Source organism: Cyprinus carpio, chromosome B23 (assembly GCF_018340385.1).
Source record: "Cyprinus carpio isolate SPL01 chromosome B23, ASM1834038v1, whole genome shotgun sequence".
NCBI lineage: Eukaryota > Metazoa > Chordata > Actinopteri > Cypriniformes > Cyprinidae > Cyprinus > Cyprinus carpio.
In genome coordinates this window covers 25,192,011-25,205,103 of record NC_056619.1, presented here as the reverse complement: position 1 = coordinate 25,205,103, position 13,093 = coordinate 25,192,011, and the positions used below count along the sequence as shown (strand labels likewise).

General features: G+C 38.4%; 1 protein-coding gene across 2 annotated transcripts; it reads right to left on the bottom strand.

The window, feature by feature from the left end:
- Window positions 1–1,865: 1,865 nt before the first annotated feature.
- On the bottom strand, window positions 1,866–10,496 carry LOC109113210 (Krueppel-like factor 15). Of its 2 annotated transcripts, XM_042750251.1 has the most exons (4): window positions 10,177–10,496; window positions 8,805–8,940; window positions 6,638–7,889; window positions 1,866–2,927 (listed from the first exon to the last, which is right to left on the bottom strand). In XM_042750251.1, the coding sequence occupies exons 3-4, from the start codon at window positions 7,813–7,815 to the stop codon at window positions 2,759–2,761; spliced, it is 1,347 nt and encodes a 448-aa protein (XP_042606185.1). In that variant the 5' UTR covers window positions 7,816–7,889; window positions 8,805–8,940; window positions 10,177–10,496; the 3' UTR covers window positions 1,866–2,758. The 2 variants fall into 2 exon arrangements, with proteins under 2 accessions (XP_042606185.1, XP_018981540.2); XM_019125995.2 differs by lacking the exon at window positions 8,805–8,940 and having other exon boundaries at window positions 10,177–10,492.
- Between the last annotated feature and the right edge of the window lie 2,597 nt (window positions 10,497–13,093).

The window sequence follows — 13,093 nt, the reverse complement described above, 5'->3', positions numbered from 1 at the left end:
ATACACTCATATATTATGTTAACAAAAACGTTTATTTTGGATGCAATTAATCGCGATTAATCGTTTGACAGCACTAATATGTATAGATAAAAAAAAGGTTTTCAATAAATTTAAGGTTTCTTTTATCAGTATCACTATATGCAGGGTTTATGTGTTAAAGACTTAAAAGATATACTAAAGCTCTTTTATGACATCTTAACCTTCACTGTTTGACTCACTTTTACTCTGTTAAAGAGAGGCACATGTGTGTTTCATTGCATTCTTTCTTTAGAAAGTGAGTGGTTTTAATGTAGGATTTGGAATTATAAGGCACAATTAGACATCACTGGTATGAGACCATCAATCATTCTAAGGCAATGGTGTATAAACCGAATGCATTAGAGATGCATTGCAAGCACCACTACTGAATTAAATTATTCTGTGGAGTTCAAACTAGAAATAAAAACTTTGCGCTAATGCAGTGCATAAATAAGTTTTTTGTAGCTAGAAGCATCTGCATTCCCATCCTAAGCTATTAAATAAACATAAATACAAACAACACAAAAACAAAAAAGTTCTTATTTTCAATTTATTTGTAAATGCATCTGATGTATATCAAGAAAAATATATAATTTTTTTGTTTTTTAACATATTAAATAGTGCATTTATATATACCTTTTTATACATTCATACATATATATATATAGAATTGTTATTATGTACATTGGTTTACATTTTACAGGGGACATTTATACAATCAAAGACGTGAGATAACGTCAGTAGAAGAATATCCGGTACTCTCTGATCCAACAACATTTTGTACAAAGTCTGTACATACAGTATACATACATTCAATGTTGGCCATAAGCACCAATTTCACCAAAAATTTCATGTATAGACGGCAAGGAATGCAGCGCTAACAGTACGCCACCTCCACCTGGGTGTATGTGTTACTCGTGACGTACTTTTATTAAGTTTGAGATGAGTGGGGCTTTAAAAGAACCAATTGTACATGGTTACCTCTTTCAGAGAGCAACAATAACGTAATTGAAGAGATATTGATCCTCCATGGCACTGGTTTGTATGTTAAACAGCCACAAACAGCAGCAAAACATCCCTATACTATATTCAGATAAATGTGTCTCCTTCATTCCTACAGGACTCTTCTGGTCTGCGAGAGGTCTGAGTGGTTCTGGTTTCTTCCCGCTCTGCAATATCTGATCCGAGACTGGATTTCCTGACCACAACAGTTGCTAAATATTATAAGCAGAGCAGCAAAACGATACCACAATCATTTTTATGCATTCCTCCAAAGCACGTGTCAACGCGTAAAGCAAGTAAGAGAGCCAGAAGAGATAAGTTCCTGTCATCACACTGTACGTGTGTATATACGTGGATGCATCTATAGGTGCCTGTTGTGCCTGTTGGCGCAGTACAAAGAGCAATGGGTTGATTCATCACCTGAGGCACTCTGGGTAACTTTGTAGTTGTTTCCATGTGGGCTTTTGTTTTGGCAAAAACGGACTGCATAGAACAGATTGCATTGTCAAGGTTGTTACGAAGCTCTCATCAAAATCCAATCCAATTGTATAATTTTATTCAATATTAGCGTTAACTATTAGCACCCCACTGGATATTACACGCATTCTTTAGCGAACACATGGTCAGCATGTCCTATCAGTAGTCAAGCTGTGTCCATGACTACAGTTCCCATAAAGAATGTCCTCTTTCAACTCCAGATGTTTCCCAGACTACATTTCCCAAGCTGGAGGATTTGACCTGCAAGCGTCCCCTTACACGGGAGCTCGCGGTTGAAACCGGTTAGCACCTTGCAATTCCAGTTTCATTTTGTCATTCAAGCTCGTCTCGCAGAGACATTTTGGCAGATAGTCCCAGCTCAAAAGGACTGTTTGAGGCAAGTTAGAAAGGTTTGATCGTCTGTATTGACCTAACTTAGCTATCAACTTACTGACTCAGATCGTCAGATTTCTCAGATATGAAATGTTTCTAACCACAACTTCCCTGGCCCCAGCTGCAAACATTTAGATTAGAAAAAGGCCCAGAAGGTATCTTGTTTTAATTTTTTTCAGATGAAAGCAACCAATGACAAAAACGAAGAATGAAATGAAAAAGTTTTGTATTATCAACTAAAACATCAGGAAAAATTCAATACTGATCAGAAGGCCCATTCACATACGTCAAATGTGCGTGTTTTAATTCTTTGTCAATTCGCTCTATGGTCTGTCCGGACGCGTTTCACAGTTTGCTAGCATACAACTGAAAGTCAAGAGGAAAAGCCTCTGTGTTTGCCAATAGCTTATAATGGCATAGTCCTACCAATGATCAGTAGTTCAAATGAACCCGAGTTTTTTTTTTTTTTTTTTTGGTTTAGAGGAGCTAAACACGTTATGTTGGCAAAAAGAAGTGACTTTATCATGATTTTGAACAAGGAATGTTGATGACTGGCAGATACATCAACAATTCATACCTCAAAGTACAACAAAAAATGCTTTGAATGTTACATGTTGCAAACAAATTTGTTCTCAAAACATAGAAAACAATCATGAACGCTACAAAAATACAATCTACAAAGCTTACGACATCCGTGAGGCCGACGAGTCAAGTAACAGTTTCAGAACAAACTCTTCTTCAGTTCAACCGAGCCTCATGTAATAAATTATCACAGTACCACAAATGAATCTGTCTTTCTCTCTTTCTTCCTTTCATTCCTTCGGTCTTTCTATCTCTAGCTCTCTCCATGGTGGGGGGTTTTGTGGGGTCAGTGTGCAGTGCGCGCTGTCCTGCTGCTTCGTGGAAAGCGATGGACTTTGATGTGTTTGGACAGGTGATCGCTGCGGGCAAATTTCTTCTCGCAGACGGGGCACTGGTAGGGCTTAACTCCAGAATGAGACCGGCGATGCCGTGACAGCTCGTCCGACCGGGAGAATCTGCAAGAAAAATCCAGAGATAAAGCCAAATATTAATGGTTGTGCACTGATCTAGTTAATTTTTTACTGTAAAGCTGCTTTGGAACAAATAAGCATTGTAGAAATTGCACTACTTTACTCTTTGTTTTGCTTGGTATTTTGTTTTATGACCATGTCTAAAAAAGGCAGAGGGCCTAAATGCTTCAGTTACAGTTGTTTTGAAGTCAACATGGTCCTTATTTACTCTGTATGTTCCTTGTGTTGCTCATTGTAATCATTCATCTAAGTATACCAACTTGAGCCGCCTTTGAAACAACTATCCGTTACTTTTCAACACTACTCTGCTATATTAGCCCAGCGTTTCTTGATCCTACAAATATCCGTTCACGTTTTCTCTAGTCGAATATCCTCTTTCATGAAGAAATGCATCAGATTATAAAAGAAAAAGGCCAAAAACAACATTTATCATTGACTTAATCCACGCAGTGCATAAATTAGTCAGTCACTGGATAAAGACAATGGAAATATATAATAGTAAGCAAAACAGATCATAAATCAAAGCCTATTTGGACAAGACAGCTCATTACTCATATTAATAAACCATACTCCACATCTTTTTGTTCCCTTATATTTGTCAATGAGAAATCGGACAAAAGGTGAAAACAGTGCTGGAGTTACTGAGTAACAAAATGAAAAGCACTGAATCAGTGACAGTGAAATCTCTTTCACAGGCTTTGAGGCTAATACTCTGACACAGAGTGCATGCAACGTCAAATACAACTGTCAAACAATTGCTCAGTGTCTTCACTACTGCGCAGCAAATGGTTTGAGCTTGGAGCAGATCTAATGAGCAACTATATTTAACCCGGGGCTTAACCCAGTGCTCAAGTTCCAAAAGAAGATTTGCACCACATTCATGATTGTACATGTTTTCTAAAAGCAAGACCCAGAAGAGGGAAAACTCACAGCTTCTTTTTAGAAAATATGGAAGCATTTTCCTTAACTCAATTTGCAGTTCTCTCTTACTCAAGTCATGCCATACACCCTGCACAGAAAGTAATGCGTAGAGACTCCAGGGAAATTAGTTGTATTACATCTCTGGTGTACAAATAACTGTCAACTTTACACCTTTATACTACCAATAGACATCTTACTCAATAATAAGCACCTGAAGATAATGTTCACTTCTGTTTGAAATGAGAAAACCAGGAAAACAAACTCTTGCTCAACCCCATGCCATGGTTTCATATGAAGCCATAGGCAAGGTAGTATCTGTTTCTAATGTCTCGGGAACATGTGTAGAGTATTTGCAAGGCTATAAAAACCAGTCTCTCTCTCTCGTGCTTGGCTTTTATTCCAGTTTTACAACAAGCTTAGACAGGAATGGTACAGTTGTAGCTATGCTAACAGTAATGCGCTAACTTTGTGCTGAATCCAAAAATAATCCCCCTGCAGTGACAGCGTGACTAACAAAACTAACAAGAAGATTCTGATTTCTTAATCAAAAGAGAAGACAATTAAGTCACGTTGCTAATGCTAATTGTAATGCTAATTAAACCATAATGCTTTTTTGACTGGCAAAGTATCTCACATTTTGAAATGCCGCACGTATGGTATGCGAGCAAGTCTTTGAAGTATGTTGGGATGGGATGGTGGTGGACTAATTGTTGCCCTGTGGGACAGGATGGGACTGGGTGCCCCTCCTTGTTCGACATCAGAGCTTGCAAACAGAGCTGTTCCAGCACGCTCTACAGCACATGCTATTAACTTCTATTCAAATGATTTTTGCATTGTGGTCGAAGAGCTATTCCTTTGCAACCAACTATAAGTACGCTCTCAACTTGATTCCACCTTGCAAATCTGTATTTTCCATTCCAAAACAAAGTTACGCTAAAGCACTTTGGTTCGCTCTAGCACACTCATGTTGATACTGCAAACTGTATTAGTTCAAATAAAGCTTTTCATGCAGGTTTAGTCCTCTATTAACCTTTGTGTGCAAGCTGCATAAAACAAAGTATGCACTTCCTGGTTTGTTTCCAGCTGCATGGGGGAATAGCAAAGCACAGGACATGTGTGCAAAGACGTTATCATCTAGCCGTCTAGTCAAGTACCATGTTTAAAGCTATTGTGTGTGCTTTTAGGTCTAAGAATTTTTCAGTCTAAGTGTGAGTATGGTTTTGTATGTTTGTTTCACTAGGACAATTTTATTTGCGGAGTACCATAGGAATGCTAAAAATGCTGGCAAAGCATTGCCACAGCCAGGCTTGAGGCAGCCAATGGGGCATTCTTCTGTTTCTTTCTTCCCTACATCCATTTCCTGACAGTGTCCTGGAGACCTCAGTCAGACTCACAGACCGCTGAAGGCCAGTCACTGCCAACTGCTATCCAGAAGCAAGACTAACCAAGGTCACTGATAACAACAGACCTCTCTAAAACAGTAAGTCTTATAATACTTGACTAGATGCTCTCTCTTAACAGCTCTAACTTGCCAATCCAATTTTTTATTTTATTTTTTTTATTTTTTTACAATAATTAGGTAATCTTGGAGATGAAACTAGACAAGTCAGTGGATCATTGACAGAAAAGAGAGAGGCTCTGAGAGAGGAACCTGGGAATAAGGGATACTACTGTGATCAAGTGCTTGAAGAATGTAGTTATTCAAACTTGGTAACTCAAGCAATCATACAAGAACCAAACTCTTCACTTGAAGCTTTATCTATACTGTAAATCCTGACCTCGCTACAACTGCTGGTGCACTTTAAACAGTATCCAGGCCTTGTTCAGAGAGATTGAAGCTGGACATAGACTAAGAGTAAACAAATGAAGCAGTGAATAGGGCAAAGTCTGCCTCTTCAAAGACTTTATCTAATCTCCAAACAGCAGAGATACCACAAAACAAGACCCAAAAATTGGAAATTGAAATTTTACAACTACAATACAAAGTCATTATCAAGCAAGTGTTGGGGAGTAACTACCTAAAAGTAGCAAGGCTACTTACTAGACTACATTTATCAATAATGTGACCAGCTTTTCAAAACAGTATAGTTTTTTACAGTAACAAGCTAAAGTTTCCAATAAGTAGTAGTACAGAATGACCACCTGCATACTAAATTGCATTGTATTTCGCCTTTTGCAACCTTACAGCATAAGCGAGTTGAGGTAATAATCAAACGTGTTCTAATTAACTTCTCTAATAAAATGTTACATATATTTTTTTTTTTTTTTTTTTTACATTGGAAAGTCTGATTAGTTCTTGTGAATCGGTTCATGTAATTCAGAGGTGTCCAATCCTGCTCCTGAAGGGTCACTATCATGCAGAGTTTACCTCAAATCCTAATTAAATACATCTGAACCAGCTAATTGAAGTCTTTAGGATTACCAGAAACTTCTAAACTAAACTCTGCAAGGCACTGGCCATCTAGAAAAAGGTTTAGAAACCCTTAAGGTAATTGGTTCTTGGTAACTTACATGATACGAAATGCCTCAAAAACAAGGAAAATTTGTGACAAGCTAACAGATCTCTAGATTTGGATAGTCCACATACTAGAGCTCTACCTAGTCTCGGTTTGAAGTCTAATCATGGATGGTCAACAAAGATAATGATGTACCACACTGTTTTCAAAATAACTACAACTTACTGGAGTGAAAGCCCATCGTACACATGCAGACCTTGACATCTAACCTCTGCTTAAGTGGAAAAAAAAACACAATTGTACAGAAAAAGCACTCACCTCCAGCCGCAGCCAGGCCAAGTGCAGGCAAATGGTTTCTCACCAGTGTGTCTCCTCAGGTGCGCCTTTAGGTGGCTGCTCTTGGTGTACATTTTGGCACAGCCAGGAAAAGTACACTTGTGCATTTTAATAAGATCAGCTACCGAGCTCTTCTGGAATTTGTGACCCCCAACTACAAGCCCTGTTCCCTGGCCATCAACTGTTCCGTTCTCCCCTAGACCTAAGGGCTTAGCGGCAATGGGTACTGGGGCAATACGGACAAACTTGGAGGAAGAGCTGTTAAGGCTTGCCGGTGGGATCACCTGAGGAACCAGGGCGAAGGTTTGACCCTGGATGTTGACAAGGAGCTGGGTTATTTTGATGTCTGAGGCAGGTTGTGGTGTTGGTGGCGAGGGGGCAGTTTTAGGGCTTAGTTCCTCTTTCACTTGAATGGGCTGGAGCTGTAAGATCACAGGCATGCTTGGACTCTCCACCATCACTACCTTCCCAGAAGAGTCCTCCTTTTTCAGTGTGTTCTGAGGATTTGTAGAGGCCCCTTCTGCGTATTGTGCACTTTTGGGATCAGAGTTGGCGTCAACTATGTCACATGAGACAGGCACTGTTTGGTCTAAGTTTTGAGCCCAAGGTTCAGATGTAGGTCCTTGGATGCTCTCACAGGTCACTAGACCCTCTCCAGCTTCCTCTTTCAAGGCTACCACTTCCATGTTCTCCTCCAGGAACTCCTCGATCTCCTCCAGAGTGGGCTGAAACAGTTGCCCTTCATGGTCCTCCAAATCTCCAGGGAAAACCGGGAACTCAAAGCACTCCTCTTTGGTGGTGCGGTCCCGTCGTGACTCCCAAGCCAGACCCATGGGCAGAACAGGAGGGACCATGGGAGATATGGTGGTGGAGGATGGCGTGTTTTGGCTCACAGTTAGGGACTGAGAGTGAAGGAAGTCAAGGAGGCCATCTTGACTGTCTCCACTTGAGTTACTCCCACAACTAGAGCCCAACACCTGAGACTCAGGGCTGGAACAGGAACATGGACTAGATGAGTCACTCAGGTTATCCTCTGAGAATGGTGATGGAAGCATATGGTACACCCCCTCGTCTGTCACCATATCCGATGGGTTGTGGACTGGCAGCAAACAAGTGTAAGGAAAGAAAGTCTCTTCATCAAGCAGCAAGTGATCCACCATTCCTGGCTACTGCCTGTCCAAAGTGCGGCAACCACTTGTACAGTTCCCTGCTATGAATGATTCAGGTTTTCAGTCTATAAAAAAATTTAAAATATATTCAGGATTAGCAAAAATTTCACATTTCATAGATGCATAACATTCAAAGTAATTTACAGTACAACAGTTTTAATGGCTGTCCAACTGAAGCAATCTTGAGAACAGACTTTTGATGAAGATCTCAGTCAGTACAATAATTTGTAACAGGCTTTGGTCCTACTGAATTCACAGCAGTCAAGCTTTTGCGTTGGGACTAACAGACCTACAGTAGATAGCTTGACTTCATTCAGCATGTCCTGTATACATGGTAATCAGACTACAATTAGCCTTGGCAGTTTACATACACACACACACACACACACACCAAAAGACAGAGGCGATGTGCAATGTGCATTTAATCCTTTAAATATTCAATGACATTGTAAAAACCAGCTGTAGTAGGAGTATTACTATGCATGTAAACAAACTCGATGCTAGGCCGAATTATGATTCAATTACTCTTTTCCACTCCACAAGAACATTTAAAACCCAAGAAGCAGCTAAAGGCTAAGCTATCATCAACTCCTACCTTATGGATGTGTGAGACACTGGAAACAATTTACTGTAATAGCAGTATACGTCAACTCTAAAATAAGGATGTGAACATGTTACTCCCTCACTACAAGTCTTGCTATAAGCTAAACCGTTTAGACAAGATAGCATTGTCTGCACACAATGGGTCTCAGATTATTGTGTTCGATTGGAAACAGATGATAATTGGAAACCAAAACTCTTGCCAAAAGAGCACATAAAATGACGTTGTTATGTGTGAGACAGCTCACCATTTAATCAATAAACTATGTTCAATAACTGAGTTTTTTCTCCTTGTTTGGGATGTGTTGTAATTGATACATAAAAAAACTATGTTTGGTTTTCTCTCTGAGGTGTTTTTCTTGTTAACATGAAAGACTTACTGTAGTGCTGCTATCTGCATATCAACTGTAAGACATTCAAGAAGGCAACATTGTTCATTTCTGGGAATTTGACCACCAAAGCCTAACTTCAATACTGCAGCTAGTAATTTCATTATAGCATTCCTTGGCCCATGCACTGAAAAGAAAAAAAAGAAGAAGAAAAGAAAGAAACTGCAGCAACATTAATGTAATAACCACCCCAACAGAGATTTTACACATATTATCATATAAGAAGTAGAATAAGTACAGTATATAGGGGGACTGGGGTTAGTCACACTTTGACTCCACTGAATACTTTTGTACAGACACAAACCTTAGCATTTGCTACAGAGAAGAAAAAAAAAAGATACAGCTCATTAAACACGTTACATGTTGAGCCAATAGCATGTCATGTTGTCACACTATATGGAGTAGACAAATTTAAATGGTAGTGTCCAAAAAAATAAAATCTTTATAACTAAGTGACAACTAGACCCAATATTTATCTTTATAAAATAAAAAAAAGCCTGTAACAACCTTAAAACCTACACTAGAGTTCTAAGTCTATAAAACTGTCATTAGGTTTCCTCACAGTTGGCTTAAGTAGTTCATTAATCAATACTGGAAACTTTGATTGGTGTTTAATCGCGGCGGTGATTCTAGCGCCCCCTGTCTGCTGCAGAATGACCGAGAATAACCCTGACATCTACAGGCAGTGTCAACACCCACATGTGTTCACTGCAAACTCAGGAGACGTTGTTTTTTCAAATACCCTTAGACACCTTAAAATCACTTTAAATCTCCTTTTAATTATTTATTACTACACTTCATCTCTGTGGTCCCATCTAACTTGTCCTAATCACGCTCTGCCATTTGTAATAAAGTGTTTAAAATACAATTATTATTTTTCATCAGTTTTTAAAAGTGGTCGAAATATGCAATGAACGAAACTCCAGGCAGTTTTTAGCTACAATTTAAAGCTTTTTATTTTTTTTAAGCGTAGAATGTTACAAAAGTAAGATTACATTACAGAAAATGTGTCATTGTAATAAATTATAACTTTGCAAAACTTAAGCTATGACAAATGCAAAATGCAAAACTTAAGCTATGACAAAAATGGATGTGCATGCTTTATGCAATAAATTATTGTTGCATAAAGATTTAATATATTTTGTTTAGCCAGCCCTGTTTGCCCACTTAAGCTGTTGATCTCACTGTCTTTACATAGTTAAACTGTATAAATGCACAGTTATTCTGCATTTTAGTGTTATTATTATTGTTATTCTGCATTATGCGCCTCACGTTTCGACGCAGCACAGAGTTGCACGCAGTTTCCGCGCATGCCACGCGACTACTCGACGCGCAAAAGAAACCATAAAACAAGCAAACTTACCTTTCTAAATCACTCGCATTAATCCTTGGTGTTTAAAGTTCTAGTACGATCCGTTTCTCTTTGCTGAAGAATGCTTCATTAGCCGTTAAATGTGCCCTTGAGACATGAAGCGTCTCGTGGCAGATCATGCTCTCGTCTCTGTAGTATTAAGCTGCTTTAAGAGTAGATTTGGGGAAGGCTGCTGAAGGCTCGTCTGCTCCACACGCTGGGATTGGTGGAGCCGTCGATAGAGGCAGGACCCTTTCCTTTTGTCGTCAATGAACAGCTTTTACTGAAGTTCACAGTTGCTTCTGTCAACTGAGGGAACTTTAACTCTTGCAGCGGTGGTGTAAGAGCAGCGCATCTGGCAAAAGAAAAGTGATAAACTGCAGAAAATGAGCTCAAAGTGCAAAAGCTGTCACTAAAGGGAAGATCATTGATGAAGTGGGTATTTTATTTCACATTTTAATAACAGCACTATAATACAATAAACTCATCTCAAATGGTGTTGTGAGATTAAACTGAAAAGATTACTGCTGACAATTTAATATGGGATTAAAGTACTGACCTCATAAAGACAAACTGCATACCACACATTTAAATGTGATAACATGTTAATGACTGTTCTATTCATGCTTTTCCATTGATAAATAGGCTATGAGTTTCCAAAAATATCTCTGTGCCTTTGCTTAACTTTCAACCAGTATAACTTAAAAGTAGCCTATGGGAGGGAAGTAAGACTTTGAACCAGCCTTTGTTTTTCTTTTTTTGCAGCCTTTCCAGGGTGTGGCCAAAGATCATGACAGAACAAAACAAGGCTTTCACATTTAACTCAAACAAGTCCATTCAGTACAATAAGTACTGATAATAGGCGCTCAAACAGGTCAAAACGATATTTCTAGATAAGAATTTCCACCTGCTTGGGAATACAATGTAGGCCTACTTTCATTTGGCCATTAAAGGAACAGTTCACCCAAAAATGAACCAAAGCATTTCTTCATCAGAACACATTTTGGGAAATTTAGCATTACATAACTTGCTCAGCAATGGAACCTCTGCAGTGAATGGGTGCCGTCAGAATGAGAGTCCAAACATCTGATAAAAATACACAATAGCTAATCCACTCCAGTCCATCAGTTAACACCTTGTGAAGAGAAAAACTGCATGTTTGTAAGAAACAAATCCATCAAGATGTTTTAAGTCTTCCTCTAGTTCCACATATTTCATCTGGAACAGTTTTAAGTTAAAATGATGAATTTGTTTCTCACAAACGTGCAGGTTTTTCATTTTATGAGATGTTAATTGATAGTAAATTGAGAATTACCTGTTGAATATTGTGTAGTTTTTAATCAGTGTTTGGACTCTCATATTAACGGCACCCATTCACTTCAGAGGAACCATTGGTGAGCGAGTGAAGTATGCTAAATTTCTACAAAGAAACAAACAACCACGTTATACAGTAGTAACAGATATATAGACAGATAGATGTGTTGTTAAGGATCGTCTTGAAAGCAGTTTACACACGAGGTGTTGTTGTTTTGCACTTGTGGATGTATGAAGTCACACGGTGTATTTTTAGCAGGGGGATCAAATCGGTCTCAGCTCTCTCACCTCTTCATTGCTTACTGATAGAAAATGTGTCTCAAAGCTCTACAGTGAGCGGTTTGATACTTGTACTGCGGTGAAGAGGGCACAGTTACGGTGCCAGTGGGTGATTAAGTAATGACAGAGGGCAAACACAGACCTGTCAGCTGAAGAGAGTTAAACTGTGTGTGCATGGCTGATGCTGTGACCGCCAGATATTTCTGTTCTAAAAACTTTTAGTCAGAGCTATTTCTGAGATATTATGCACAGTAGTTTAGTTTCTGATATTGCCTAAAAAAAAGTGTCTAATTGGCCATGTGATGTATTGTAAGTATTAGTAGTAGCAGTAAATGGTAATACTGCACACACTTGTTAATTTAGCATATGTTTCTATCCAAAGCCATCTAAAAGACAAAACACAAAACAATTTATCGTAAACAAATTAACAGTGCATCAGTTACAATACTGAGAAGTGGCACTACATAGAGCAGAAATGCCCAGGGTTCATGGGCCAAAGTTGCCTTTTGATGACCTTTAATTTGGCCTGCCACACTATACTACAAAAGGATGGAGGGAAAATAGGGGGGGAAATCAAGTTTTCTGGCACCTCTGCAACCAAAAGTTCAGGATATTTCAAACTAGGCTCCATACAAAATGTCAAATTTCAATATTAAGTAAGTAAATAAATAAATGATTAACCAACTAAACATTAAAACAAACAAACAAACAAACAAACAAACAAACAAATAGCTTTGGACCAATATTTATCATGAAATTATATAATAATTATTTAGCATTTGTAATATTTTTCAGATAATATTTTAATTATTAAAACATTTATTTTAGTAAAATAATATCAAATGCAATCAATTATTTATGTATTTAGTTAGTTTGTTTCTTTTTTAATATTTTCTCACACAATATAAATAATTCTGAAAATACATAGCTTTATCATTATCTCTTTGGGGGTTTTGGGTTTGAAAACCCGTGTTTTAGAGAGCATTTATTAATCATAAAAACTGAAAATCCAAGGTGCACAGATCTTTTCCTCAAACTCCTGTGACCTCTCTATAGCTGCATACACCACAATACCTGCACCGACTGTTTGATGAACCAAGAAGGACGAAGGAGACTGGATCCATCAGCTGAAGAGACATCAGGACACAGCTGTCATCAAGAAAGACATGAAAGTCTTGAGTCATGAATCCCTGTGACTCTTAGTCTGAGTCTGATAACAGACTGTTACAGTTCCTGGCAAAAGGAGACAACATGCCAACAGACATCAAAAATGTCATTGGATTGGCTGATTTATTTATTATTAACTTAATTTTGAAGCAACCACTCCAAGTAAAAT

Coding starts and splice junctions, on each gene's coding strand:
- LOC109113210 (XM_042750251.1), bottom strand. CDS start 7,815: ATGGTGGATCACTTGCTGCTTGATGAAGAGACTTTCTTTCCTTACACT. Junction 2,928..6,637: donor TGGCCTGGCTGCGGCTGGAG/GTGAGTGCTTTT, acceptor TTTTTCTTGCAG/ATTCTCCCGGTCGGACGAGC.